This window comes from Neophocaena asiaeorientalis, unplaced genomic scaffold, assembly GCF_003031525.2.
Source record: "Neophocaena asiaeorientalis asiaeorientalis breed wild unplaced genomic scaffold, Neophocaena_asiaeorientalis_V1.1 scaffold78, whole genome shotgun sequence".
Classification (NCBI taxonomy): domain Eukaryota; kingdom Metazoa; phylum Chordata; class Mammalia; order Artiodactyla; family Phocoenidae; genus Neophocaena; species Neophocaena asiaeorientalis.
The window spans coordinates 230,159-244,530 of NW_020175018.1; the positions used below are offsets into that span (position 1 = coordinate 230,159).

General features: G+C 44.5%; 1 protein-coding gene across 2 annotated transcripts in view; it reads right to left on the reverse strand.

Annotated features, from left to right (window-relative positions):
* Positions 1-14,181, reverse strand: part of RNF183 (ring finger protein 183) — a 17,369-nt gene extending 3,188 nt beyond the window's left edge. The window contains exons 1-3 of one of the 2 annotated variants that reach the window (XM_024762105.1): positions 14,117-14,181; positions 11,718-12,032; positions 4,528-4,987 (exon numbers count right to left, since the gene is read on the reverse strand). In XM_024762105.1, the coding sequence (XP_024617873.1) occupies positions 4,528-4,654 (127 nt within the window). In that variant the 5' untranslated portion in view covers positions 4,655-4,987; positions 11,718-12,032; positions 14,117-14,181. Of the gene's footprint in view, positions 1-4,527; positions 4,988-7,623; positions 7,680-11,717; positions 12,033-14,116 lie in introns of those variants that run through there. The other variant, XM_024762107.1, reaches the window with a different exon arrangement.
* Positions 14,182-14,372: the final 191 nt, after the last annotated feature.

Below are 14,372 nucleotides of genomic sequence, written 5' to 3' on the forward strand. Positions count from 1 at the left end.
AATATTAAAAAAAAAAAAAAAAACCTCTTCTCCATCCTAACCACTCACTTTGCAGATGGGAGGCAAGAAGTGACTCTCACCCAAGGCCACCCACTAGTTAGTGGTGACACCTGGACTTCCAGGCCACCACCATGCTGCTGTCAGAAAGGTAGAGCCCTCAGCCATTCAGTCCACCTGTTGGATGTGTGTTATTAACTGGATAGTGAGTGTTTGCCTTTCACTAGGAGATTCCGCGTGGCCAGAAGTCTCTCATGGTAGGAATCCAGGAACTGTGCAGGGGGGCCTTGGGGGTAACGAGTCTCCCTTGTGCCCCCGATATGACATCATCTACCCTGACTGAGTTGGCGCCTGAAGCAAAACCTGCTTACATTCTCACCCATGGCTTCCTGGTTTCCTTCTAGACCCTAGACCTCTGTCACTGCTTCGGGACAGGGAAGAGGAAGTGAAGACTTGCAGGAGGAGGATGGAACAGCTCTGGCTGAAGCTTGGATACTTTGCCAAAGATCCTCACCAATGAATGCCTCCCTCTGTGGACAATTCGTCCTTTCTACGAGCAGTCATTGAGTTAATGAGAGCTCGCCACATGCCAGGTGCTGTGCTAGGCACTGGGTAAATAATGGGGAACAAAATAGACATGGTCTTTGACCTCATGACATTTAGAGTCTAGTGAGGGAAAGAGACATTTAATGAGTAATGGGCAATAAATACACAATTTTAATTAATACTATAAAGGACAAAAAGGAAAATGGGCTTAGGGGACTTGTTGCTTCAGGTGAGATCACCAGGGAAGCTTTCTCCAGAGAGATGATATGAAAGCCAAGACCAGAGGATGAGAAGAATCCAGCCCTGCAGGGTGGAAGAAGAGCATTCGAGCTCAAGGGAACAGCATGTGCTAAAGCCTTAAGGTGAGAAAAAGCTCTGTCGTTGAGGAAGTGAAAGGAGGCCGGGTGACTGGGGTGTAGGGGGTGGGTCTGGATGGGGAAGTGGCTTTTAGGAAGAAGCCAGAGAGGCTGCCCCGGAGGCTGGGGAATGCATCTGGGTTTTATTCTAGGGCTGAGCGTGTGTGTATGTATGTGCTTGCCGGCAGGGTTCGGGGGTGGGGGGTGGGGTGACCCGATCCTATTTCCATTTTTTTTTTGCGGTACACGGGCCTCTCACTGTTGTGGCCTCTCCCGTTGTGGAGCACAGGCTCCGGACGCGCAGGCTCAGCGGCCATGGCTCACGGGCCCAGCTGCTCCGCAGCACGTGGGATCTTCCCGGACCAGGGCACGAACCCGTGTCCCTTGCATCGGCAGGCGGACTCTCAACCACTGCGCCACCAGGGAAGCCCCTATTTCCATTTTTAAAGCAACATTCCAGCTGCAGAGCAGAAGACAGAGTGAAAGGGATGAGTGGAAATGGAAGACCAGTTAGGGGCTCTAGCCGTGGTCCAAGTTGGGATGGTGGGGCTTGCTGCATGTGAGGCACTGGTGGAGAAGATCAAAGGGAAGGGTGAAAGCTATCTTTGCAGATGCGATCAAATATACTTTCCAAGAAGCAGTGGACAGCATAGATCCTAGAACCAGGTTGTCAAGGCTATTGACCCCCAACACACTGCTTGTTAGGGCTGTGATTCCAAGTGAACTGTTTAACCTCTCTGTTCTTCAGTTTCTTCTGAAGAGGAAGCTAAAAGTGGTGCCTCAGAGGATAAAGCTCTTAGACAGAGCCTGGCACCCGGTAAAGACTATATATGAGGTGGTTGCATTATCCCTGCAAATGGATTTGAGAGAGAGGAAGGCTCAAGGCTGACTTTGAGGCCATGAAATTTTCTGCATTGAGCTTTGAGGAGCCCCTGAATTCCAGAGTGTGTCAGAAGCAGACCTTTAGTATTTATCAAAGGCCTTAAAATATACATAACCTTGATTCAGCAGTTCCCCCACTGGTAATTTATCCCGTGGAAATAATCCAGGACCTGTATCAAGATTTGGGTAGAAAGCACGGCTCTAATGGTTAAAAATTGAAAACTGCCTAATTATCCAATAGTAGGACACTTATTAAATAAATTCTGCTCCATCCATACAAAGAGACATTCTGCAGCCTTTAAATGATGTGATAAAACATCTATTGATATGGAAATACGTTCATGACATGTCATTAAGTGAAAAGAACCAGTAATAAAACCATATTACAGGGCTTCCCTGGTGGCACAGCGGTTGAGAGTCTGCCTGCCGATGCAGGGGACACAGGTTCATGTCCCGGTCCAGGAGGATCCCACATGCTGCGGAGCGGCTGGGCCCGTGAGCCATGCCCACTGAGCCTGCGTGTCCGGAGCCTGTGCTCCGCAACGGGAGAGGCCACAGCAGTGACAGGCCCGCGTACCGCAAAAAAACAAACAAAAAAAAACATATTACAGTACAATCTAATTTTTCAATATATGTGTGCAACGGAAAAAAATGTGTGGAAAAACAAACACTGAAATGTCAACAGTGGTTATCTCTGGGGGTAAGATTATAGGTTTGTTAGTTTGTTTGTTTTTCATTCTCTTGCCTGAAAATTCTAACTTTATTCTAACTTTATCGCACTAAGCTTACTACCCTTAAAGATCTTCCCCTCCCCACAAAGCAGGCTTCCATTTCCTGAAGTTCCATGGCCAAAGCTGTAAAGGGATGCTCAAGAAGAGGGATGATCACTGTTGAATCAGCACCTGGGCCCTTATCTGCCACGGTCACCTCAGACCTTGTCTGTGGCTATAGAGTCTGTCTCCAGGAGGAACTCTGGCCACTTAACCACCAACGACTCACTCTCAAGCCAGGACATCCCAATACCACCCCAAAGATATCGCCTCAGTCTGTGAGCAGGTCAGTCAGCCAAATATCCATTGTCTGTAGCATCACCCCAATACTTTCAACCTCCAGAGGAGAGAGGTGAAGAACTAGCATTTTTATAGGACTTCCCAGTTTACAAAGGGCCTCAGTCCTGGCTGGGGTCTAAGTGTGGTAACTCACATCTTGATGGTATAATTTGCCTTTTGCAATTTTTTTTCCATTTGCATAGACCATTTGATTCTGTAAAACCACCCTCTGAAGGAAGCAGGATCAGGAGTCGACAGTGTGCAGCTATGGAACCAGACTTCTTTGCTGTGAGGTCTTAGACAAATGGCTTAACCTCTCTGAGCTTTGTTTTCCTCTGTAATATAGGCTAATGATCTCACCTTATGAGCTTGCTGTGAGGAGGGGATAATGACTGTTATGTGCACAGCAAAGCAAGCCGATGCAGGGGACACAGGTTCATGTCCCGGTCCAGGAGGATCCCACATGCTGCGGAGCGGCTGGGCCCGTGAGCCATGCCCACTGAGCCTGCGTGTCCGGAGCCTGTGCTCCGCAACGGGAGAGGCCACAGCAGTGACAGGCCCGCGTACCGCAAAAAAACAAACAAAAAAAAACATATTACAGTACAATCTAATTTTTCAATATATGTGTGCAACGGAAAAAAATGTGTGGAAAAACAAACACTGAAATGTCAACAGTGGTTATCTCTGGGGGTAAGATTATAGGTTTGTTAGTTTGTTTGTTTTTCATTCTCTTGCCTGAAAATTCTAACTTTATTCTAACTTTATCGCACTAAGCTTACTACCCTTAAAGATCTTCCCCTCCCCACAAAGCAGGCTTCCATTTCCTGAAGTTCCATGGCCAAAGCTGTAAAGGGATGCTCAAGAAGAGGGATGATCACTGTTGAATCAGCACCTGGGCCCTTATCTGCCACGGTCACCTCAGACCTTGTCTGTGGCTATAGAGTCTGTCTCCAGGAGGAACTCTGGCCACTTAACCACCAACGACTCACTCTCAAGCCAGGACATCCCAATACCACCCCAAAGATATCGCCTCAGTCTGTGAGCAGGTCAGTCAGCCAAATATCCATTGTCTGTAGCATCACCCCAATACTTTCAACCTCCAGAGGAGAGAGGTGAAGAACTAGCATTTTTATAGGACTTCCCAGTTTACAAAGGGCCTCAGTCCTGGCTGGGGTCTAAGTGTGGTAACTCACATCTTGATGGTATAATTTGCCTTTTGCAATTTTTTTTCCATTTGCATAGACCATTTGATTCTGTAAAACCACCCTCTGAAGGAAGCAGGATCAGGAGTCGACAGTGTGCAGCTATGGAACCAGACTTCTTTGCTGTGAGGTCTTAGACAAATGGCTTAACCTCTCTGAGCTTTGTTTTCCTCTGTAATATAGGCTAATGATCTCACCTTATGAGCTTGCTGTGAGGAGGGGATAATGACTGTTATGTGCACAGCAAAGCACAGCAGATGCTCAATACATAGGTAGCATGCTATTTTTACACTCATTTTATAGATGGGAACATCAAGGCTCAGAATGGTGAAGTGACTTGCCCAAGGCTTCACAGCTAAAGAATGGCTGAGCTTGAAAGATGATCCCAGGAACCCTGCCTCCCAGGACAGCATTCACCGGGTCGGTGGATGATGCTGCCTCTCAGGATGCAGGGCCCTGTGAGCCGTCCCTCCATGACCCTCCCTGGTTCCTTACCTGCTCCCTTGGCGCCTCCTCCACCTCCTCCAGCTCCTTTGCCTAGCACGGCCCTGCAGCATGTGCTCTGGGCTCTGACTTCTCCCGGCCTGGTTTCCAGGCAGCTGTGGGCGTGCCTCATTTGCATGGTCTTCAGGAAGCTCTTGGCCAGCGCTCCATCTCAGGATTTTCTCTCCTTCCCTCTGCTGCCTTTGGACTGTCTGAGCCTACCAGGGACAGCCTGGAAGCTTTGGTTTCATCTTCCTCCTGTGAGTCACTCTTGCTTTCTCTCTAAGGGGGTCGAAGTCCACTCATCGTTGCAGGCCTCTGTTCTGCACCCGGTTGGTCTCCTGCATCACCTCTGACTGCACCGCCTTGGCTCACACACAGCCTTATGGGCAGTTGACAGGCAGGCAGGTTGTCTCTGATGCCATTTCTGCCCCTCGGCACAGATCGATCCTTTCCTACTCTGCGCCTGCAACTAAAATACAAAGGGTACTTGCAAAATATTGAGAAAATTATTTAATCCAAAAGGAAAACCATTAGGGGAGAGTCACTGAAGCATAAGCCTGAAGAGCCTGGGTTCTCGATTAAGTCAGATTTCTGGGTCAGAGTCAAGTCCTCGCTCAGAATCCAGACTCTACTTACTAGTGATGGAGACTTGAGCAAATTAATTTCTCTAAATATTATTTTTCTCAGCTGAAAATGGGCATAATAATTTTACCTATTTGATCCCCAGGTTAAATGAGATAATGCATGCAGAGATCATAACACAGTGCCTGGTACACAGTAACATGCAGTAAATGTTAACTATTATTAAGAGATGATCAGGCAAATCACAGAAAAAGAAATACAAGTGGAATATATATGTAATTGTTCAACCTCATTTATAATTAGAGAAATTCAGATTTTAAATAAGATACTGCTATTTTTCCTGTCAGACTGACAAACATTAACATAATATTAGCTAAAGCCTGCTACTATTATTAAAAGTAATAATAGCAGTTTATGTGCTTTATTAAATGCTTCTGATCTGGGACAATGAATCCTCCCAACACTCCCACAAGGCACAATATGGATCACATAAAATAAATGACTTGTCCTTACTCTTCCACAGATAAGGAATCGGAAGCTCAAAGCAAGTAAGGGGTTTACCCAAGAGCTCATGAGAAGCAAGTTAAAGAGCTGGGACTGCAAGTATGACTCTGAAATCTGTGCCGTTGCCTCACTGTCCCCCAAAAGTGTGTTCATACGATCCATCTTTTGTTCCCTCTCCTATTCTCTGTACATATGGTCCTCTTCTTTTATTCCTTTACTGACCATTTAAATTGGGGTTTGGAGAATAAACAGAAATAAATGTATTTTAGGATGTAATCAAATGCCCTAGTCCTCTTATTTTGTGTTTTAAAATTTTTATTTTAGAAGAGGTAATACATTTGCATGTTCAGCATAAGAGGTTTCATTTTGCAACAAAAATGTTGTTCTCCCAGCTACCTAACTTCCCTAAAAGTTAAGGAATTATACCATCAGTTTCTTGTGTATCTTTCCAAACACGCTTTATGAATACACAAGCAAAACTCCTATTTCAGAATGTCTGTGTATCCCTATTCCTCCTTTTTACACAAATGTGCATTTGGTATACATGGTTCTACACCTTGCTTTTTTCACTTAACAATGTATCTGAGATATCATTCTGTATTAGTGCATAAAGAGCTTTTTCAGTTTTTTAATGGTTGTATCATATTTCATTGAATGGCTGTACCACAGATTACTTAACCATTCCCTTATTGATCTAATCCCTTCATTTGTTGTTGTTTGTTTTTTTTTTTTTTGGCCGCACCTCAAGGCATGCGGAATCTTAGTTCCCTGAACTGGGATTGAACCCGGGCCCCCTGCAGTGGAAGTGCTGAGTCCTAACCAGTGGACAGCCAGGAAGTTCCCCTAATCTCTTCATTTTAAATATATAAATATTGGCTGGAAAAATAAATGCCAAAATGATTGCAGGATTTAGATTAGCCTTGAATTGTCTGAAAAATAGCTGTGTTCTTTGGGAAGTTGTAGATCCCTAACAGAGACCTCTAAGCATTTTTCCTCTTTCTGAGCAGGAGACAGAGGGATGCCTCAAGGCATGACCTGGTGGCCAGGAATTTCCTCTCAGACCTAGAACGCCCTGCTTTCCAGTATCACTTCTGGTTAACTAAGGTTAGTGAGAATTCCAGACACTGATTCAGCCCAAAGGATCTGGTTCGTATTTGAGAGTTTGGAAGCCATGCTTTCTGGTTTGGCAACTCATGCGAACCATGAAGAAGTTTATACACTTTTACATAATAATATAATTCCCTGTAAGTATCCAAAAGGTATGTGTGATATTGTGATTTATAGTAAGAAATATATGTGTATTCGGCCTTCATTCTATTCCTGGCCTGGGATTGAACACACGCTCCCTGTGGTGGAAGCGTGAAGTCTTAACCACTGGACCGCTAGGGAAGTCCCTTATTTAAAATGCTATTGCAGAAGAATTTTTATTGATCTGTGAAAATGGTCACAATATACTATAAATGGAGGGGGGCAAAGCAGTTACAAAATGTTATATGTATGATCCAGATTTTGTAAACCAAAATTTATATATAAAGCCTGAAAGGCCATGAGACAAAATGTGCCAATGGTTATCTCTGCGTGCTAAGTTTACTGGTATTGACATTTTCTTCTTAACTATATTTTCTAAACTTTTATTAATAGATATGTATTACTTTTGCAATAGGAAAATTCACTTGGAAAACAAGGAAGTCTGAGTTTTCTGCAACCCGGGAATCCAGAACTTAAAAAGAAGCAAGGAGGGTGTGTAAGAAATCAGTCAGGGCATTGCAAGCATTGACATAAAAATAAAATAACCCATGGCCCTTTCCCGGGTCACTGCTTGTCTAGTGAGCAAATGCATTATCATTAATATCTCTGGGTGGTCAGGGCTAGGGAGTACTTTGCAAACAGTGGAAAATTTTCCGGGAGATACCCAGGAGAGATAGTGAGCCATCTCAGGAATTTGAGAGTTGAACTAATTTAGTTCATGCTTCGGAGGTGAGGTCAGTCAGCTGGAAAAGCACCTCGTCTAAGCAGTACCTTGGAACCGGGTGAGTGAAGAGTCATGAGACTTGGTGAGGCCCAGCCAAGGTCGGGGATGGAGGCGGAGGGTGGCATGAACCATGCAGGGAGGAAGAGGCAGCAGAAGGCAGTAAATGGGCAGCGGAGGATGGAGAAAAGGCGGTGACGAGGCAGGTTTTGGTCAGGTGATCAGTGTTGAGCGAGCTCCCACCCCCGCCAAGGGCAGGGGGCAGCTCTCCCTGGGGGGCACCACATTGTTATGACTTGGAGCTATGCCTTAGGCTTATCCGGAGCCCAGAACAGTCCCAGCAGCAGAAGCATCACCTGGAGATTGATAGGAATGCAGAAGCTCAGGCCCATTCCAGACCTACTGAATCAGAATTTGCATTTTCACTAGATCCCCAGGGGGATTCAGAGACACACTGAAGTATGAAGACTAATTTAGGAAAAAATATCCCCAGTATATGCTCCTTGACTCATCCCGGGTACATTTGTCTTCAGGTTCTTAAAGACTTCTCAGGGATCTGACACCAGGAAGATGTCCCAGACAGGGCTGGGTGAATATCAGCCTGGGAATGGACACCGTCCCTCCCTCCCCATTTCCTGTGTGCAGCATCTGAGTTTGTTTTACACGTCACAATCCTCATGCAAAACCCTTGGGGCCAGATGTGTTTCAGAATTTTTCATATTTTAGGAAGATAATATGATGCATTTACCATATACTAGTGAGACCTGAGGCAGGCAGCACCTGGTAATCAAATGCATTAATATTCTGCAGTTTATTATAAAGATTGATACCCGAAAGAATAAGCACCATCGGGTCAATTTTGGCCCCAAATTTAATGAAAAAAACCTTTGTCTCCAGGGCTTTCCTGGTGGCACAGTGGTTGAGAGTCTGCCTGCCGATGCAGGGGACACGGGCTCGTGCCCCGGTCCGGAAAGATCCCACATGCCGTGGAGCGGCTGGGCCCGTGAGCCATGGCCGCTGAGCCTGCGCGTCCGGAGCCTGTGCTCCGCAAGGGGAGAGGCCACAGCAGTGAGAGGCCCGCGTACCGCAAAAAAAACCCAACAAAACCTTTGTCTCCAGAACGGGGGGATTTTAAGCATTGTGGATAAGGATTATGAACTTTTATTATTTTATTTTATTTTATTTTAAAAATGTGTCAATTGAATAAATTTAGAAACACTGATATAACACTATTTCCCAGCCCTCGTTTACCTCAGACTTAGCAGGAACTACAGGATCTAGATATTCTTTCAAATATAAAGTAGTTCACATAATTCCTTTCATCAAGCAGGTCACATCTGGCATTGTTATTCCCATTTCAATTCAAGGGATTCTGTGAGGAGTGATTGGATTTTGATGAAATTAAGAATTTATCCCAGCTAACGTCAATGCGAAACGTCAGAGCTAAGGCTGGACCCCAGGGCCTCCAGCTCCTAGCCCTGCGCTTTCCTCCTCTCCCTTCATCTGCCTTCCCTCCCCTCTCTGTCCCCAGGCAGAGGGTTCCCGGCTGAGGACACAGGACAGCAGGCCTCCTGCCCATGCCACCTGGTGTGTTTAGAAACACAGAACTGCAATTGGACGGTTCTTCCTCCAGCTGGGCTGTGAATGAAGCATCTTGTCTTCCAGTCCCCCAGACTTGCCGCGACATCAGGGTGGCAGTAACTGCCCCCTGAAGGTCCTTGGAGTGAGTTGGGCCAGGCACAGCCAGGTAAGTCCTGACACTTACTCTGAAGCCTTTCTCCACATGACCCCTGCCAGGAAGACAGCGGCAAAAAGTTGCAAGAGGCCGTTTGTACAAGGAAGGGCCAGGGCAGCTTCCAGGAAGGTCTCAAAGGCCTTCTCCAAATGCCCAGAGAGAAGGCTCCTGGACCAAAGTCCATCTCTGCTCTTGGAATGCTCAGCTTGCAGTACCGACAGAGGGATCCTTTCACGGGGCTTTTAGTCAAAATCAAAAAGCCGGGCCCCTCCCTCCTCGCTGGGTTCCCGGGGCCTCATGGTTTGCACTCTTCTCTATGGCACTTTCTCATTTGTGCTCGTCTCTACATCTGTCTAGTTTCCCTTCTCTCATGGGAGTTTATTCTTTTTTATTGTAGTACATGTCCAATATGGAAAAATTAGGCAACTCAGATGAATATAACACTGACACTTAGGAACAATGCTAGGCACTATTCGAGGGGCTCTACCTGAATCGTATGACATCCCTGTTGAGAACTCTGTGAGTAGATGCTGCCATCATACCATCTCCATTTCACAGATGACGGCACTGAGACACAGATTAAGTCTCTTGCCCAAGGTCGTGAGACTAAGAAGCAGCAGACTGGGATTTGAACCAGGCATGGTGGTGCTGGAGTCCACGCCCTAAAACCAGGCCACACTGTCACCTATAAGGAGGAAATAAACTCACCCAAAATCCTACATGCAGAGATGACCACCGAAAAAATAAAGCTCAGGATCCCAACAATGTGAAGGGTCTAACATAAAGCCCTCTCCACAATAAATAAGACTGTAAAAATAACGTCTTCTAGATGAGAGGCAACTCAAAGTGGTTTTTTGTAATTGTATTATTGTATTCTAATTATCACATGGTTCAAACAAATGGGTCATAGAATCTTCAGTATGAAACTTGAATTATGGTTTCACAATAAGAACTTTTCTATGGATGGTCATTAGAAACAAAGAAAAATTCTTTCTGGACAAAGGTATGTTTATCATAGCCTTTCGGTGTATAGCCTTTCAGTCTCTTTATAAGTATTTTAAATGCAAAATTTTTTCATACATTATTATAAAATATGTCATACTCTATGTACTGTTTTGTAGCCTTTCCGCTTATCTTTCCACATCATAAAATAGTCTCTACAACCTTTTCTTCAAAATGAAAATAGTCTTGTTTTTGATCATAAAAGTGACAAAGGAAATAACAAATGTATGTATTTGCTTGTAGTATATGCGTGAAATGTCTCTGAAAAAGTACAGTAGTTGCTGGTAACACTGGTTACCTCTGGAGGGAGCCAGATGGAAGGCAGACGTGGATGAGAGGGAGACTTTAATGTATAAAACTCTTGCACTCTTGATTGTGACTATGTGAATGAGTTATCTATTTCAAAAACAATTAAGTTTTTAAAATGAAACTGATTCATCCTCATTACAAAAAAAAAGACATAAAGTAGAAGATAAATTCATTTTTAAACTCAATACCCAGAGCTAACACTGTTAACATTTTTGCTCTATTTCTTCCAGACCTTCATCTATGAATGTATAGACATATGTGCAGATATATTTTTACCAAAATGGGATGAGGCTGTATGGGGCTGTTTTGTCACCTGTGTTTTTCACTTAGGGTGAATCATGGACAACATTTCATGCAGCCCCATTTTAAATGTGTACAAGGTTATTAGTCATGTGAAGGTGGCTGTTTTCCAAAAGACTGTTTCTGGATGGACTGCGAGTTCAGCACCTGGACATGCAGTGCTAGTTGACACCAGTGTTATTTTATTGGAAGGCTCAGATGAAACCATGATTGTGAAAGTAGTTTGTATAGCGCATATAAGGTTTTACTGTTAAAATTCTGGCCTCTTAACCGGAGGTGTCAGGAAGAAAGGTACAATCAAAACCAGCTGGTCCAGCTTCTTTCTAATGTTGGCCCGTGGAGCTCACACTTCCCTCGTACAGTCTTCAACATTTACACACTCATCTTTAAAACTGAGGCTTGCAAAGTTTAAGAGCACAAAGTGTTAGCAAGGGTACGGACAACGGAAACTCTGCTGAAGGTCCTCCACAGCTGGTGGGAATGTGAACTGTGACAAACTTTTTGGAAAAGAGGTGGTATCTACTAAAGCTGATCACGCACTCTACCCTATGGCCCAGAATGGCCTCCCCTGGTTATACAGTGAATACGATGCCAGATGACATACTAATGGAATGTTCATAGCAACACTAACTATAAAAGCCCCAAGCTAGAAACACCCGTATGCCCACCAGTAGTTAAGTGGATAAATTATAACATTGTCACACCATAGAATACTATCAAACAATGTCAATCTATCTCACAAACATGCTGAGCCCAAGAGGCCTGACGAAAATTAAGCGTACGTATTGTTTCACCTACCTCTGCTGCTGGATAACAAACTGTCCCAAAACTTAGTCTTAAAACAAGTTATTGTTTTTCATGATGCTGTGGGCCAGCTGCGCAGTTTCTCTTCTGATTTCATCTATGGCTGCGTTCAGCTGGAGGTTTGGCAGGCTTGGAAGGTCCAAGGTGACCTTGTTCACATGTGTGGTGGTACTGGGTTCTTCTCCACAGGGCCTAGGTCACTCCCTGACATGGCAGCCTCGGAGTAGCATTCCAAGAGGGTGAAAGTGAAGCGGCAAGCTCTCTCTAAGGCTGAGCCTCAGACTTGCATAGCATTCGTTCTTCTGCATCCTGTTGGTCAAACCAAGTCAAAGGCCGTCACAGATTCAAGGGCTGGGAAAATAGATCCCATCTATTAATGAGAAGTTACTTTGCAAAGGGTCACACATACAGGGATGGGAGAAGCTTGTGGCCATATCTTCCATCTACTACAATATGATACTACTTATGTAAAGTAGAAAAGCAGACAAAACCAATTTATGCTGTTATAAATCCCTTGGCTGATAGTTTTGAAGGGGAGTATGAGGGAGGCCATCTGCATTCCTGGATGTATTATGCTTCTTCATCTAGGTTACTAGAGTGTGTTCAGTTTAAGAAAATTCTGCCAGCTATAAACTTAAGACATATGAAACTCTGTGATGGCTAAACTTGAATTAAAAGTTTGTGTGTGTGTGTGTGTGTGTGTGTGTGTGTGTGTGTGTGTGGCTTAAAAAGAATGAAGTTCTCTTTCAAGTCACAGTACAGCTGGTCAGGCTGTTGGAACAGCTCAGCTCCTGGAGGTTATTTGGGGCCCCAGGTTCCTTCTTTCTTCTTGTTGCATCATCTTGTCCTAATCTGAATAGCTGAAGCTGTTGCTGGCAGTCGGCATCCCACCTAGTGGGAAGGGACTCAGAGGGGAAATTCTGGACAAACATACTCCTTTTGAGCTAATAGGGTGGAAGTTACATCACTTCCACTCACACTCCACTGAAACCAACTTATTCTTATGGCTGTGCCTAGCTGGGAATGCTGTCTTAGCTGGACTGCCCGTGCTAAGAAGTGCCCATTTCAGGAACAACTTCATGTGTTTTAATGATGAAGCTGTTCTTTGATAATTATGCTTTAAAAAGGCCATTCAGAAAAAGCTAAGTTCCTTTATCTCAGTGTTAAAAGATTAAAAAAAAACAAGTGGGGGCTTCCCTGGTGGTTCAGTGGTTAAGAATCCGCCTTCCAATGCAGGGGACGTGGGTTCGATCCCTGGTTGGGGAGCTAAGATCCCACATGCTGCGGGGCAACTAAGCCCCCTGTGCCTCAACTACTGAGCCTGCGTGCTCTAGAGCCTGTGCGCCACAACTAGAGAGCCCTAGCGCCACGACTAGAGAGACGCCTGTGCCACAACAAAGAGCCTGCGCCCTGCAACGAAAGATCCCGTGTGCTGCAACTAAGACACGGTTCAGCCAAATAAATAAATAAATATTAAAAAAACAAGTGACCTGAGTTCTATACTTGCCATTACTGTGTCAAAATGAAGGCTGTTACAGACTGAAAACAACACGTCTCTCAATACCAGTGCTGAAAACACACATGTGAAGGTACATTTCTGCTGCTACAGCTAAAAGATCGGACATTATTTCTGTTTCAATGACTGTAAACTCAGAACTCCTGGGGAACCTTCTTTAATAATCACTGTTCAGGAAGATAGTGATAATGGGGACTTGTCTGATACTTGGGGATACCGATGATATTCACTGCATCACAGTACTTGGTGGTAGCTATTTTAAAGAAAATAATCACTCTTTTCCAGGTTATTTTTAACCTCTTAGTAAAAATAAATGTCCTCTTATAAGATAGTGTAAGCCACCAAAAAATAAATTAAAAGGTCATTAATAATCACCATGCATTTTTCCTTAAATATTTTCAACTTATATAAGCAAATATATAATTTTTTTAAATTTAATTGGCCAGATTCCAAGGGTTTATATACTTTCCTAGAAAAAACTTGGACTTCCCTGGTGGTCCAGTGATAAAGACTCTACGCCTCCACTGCAGGGAACGTGGGTTCGATCCCTGGTAGGGGGACTAAGATCCTGCACGCCACGCACTGTGGCCAAAAAAGGAAAAAAAAAAAAAGAAAAGGTCAAGTGTCTGGAAAATTCCTTTATATGGTTTTAGAGGAATAGCCTCTAAAATGAAGTGTTCAATGCACAAATGAATGCATTTTAGCAGCCTGTATCTTAGGTGCTGAGAGTACCTGATTAGAGCATATAAGACTGAAAAATCCTATAATACATTTGGATTTATTAACCTATTTTCTACTTAAAATGCACAGATAAGGAATTTTTATATCAAGCATGTGTAGAGTGTAGGGAAACATTTATTTATTTATTTTTATTTACCTTTGGCTGCGTTGGGTCTTTGTTGCTGCACGCAGGCTTTCTCCAGTTGTGGCGCGCGGGGGCTACTCTTCATTGTACTGCACGGGCTTCTCACTGTGGTGGCTTCTCTTGTTGCGGAGCTCGGGCTCTAGGCGTGTGGGCTTCAGTAGTTGTGGCGCATGGCCTTAGTTGCTCCACGGCATGTGGAATCTTCCCGGACCAGGGCTCGAACCCGTGTCCCCTGCGTTGGCAGGCAGATTCTTAACCACTGCGCCAC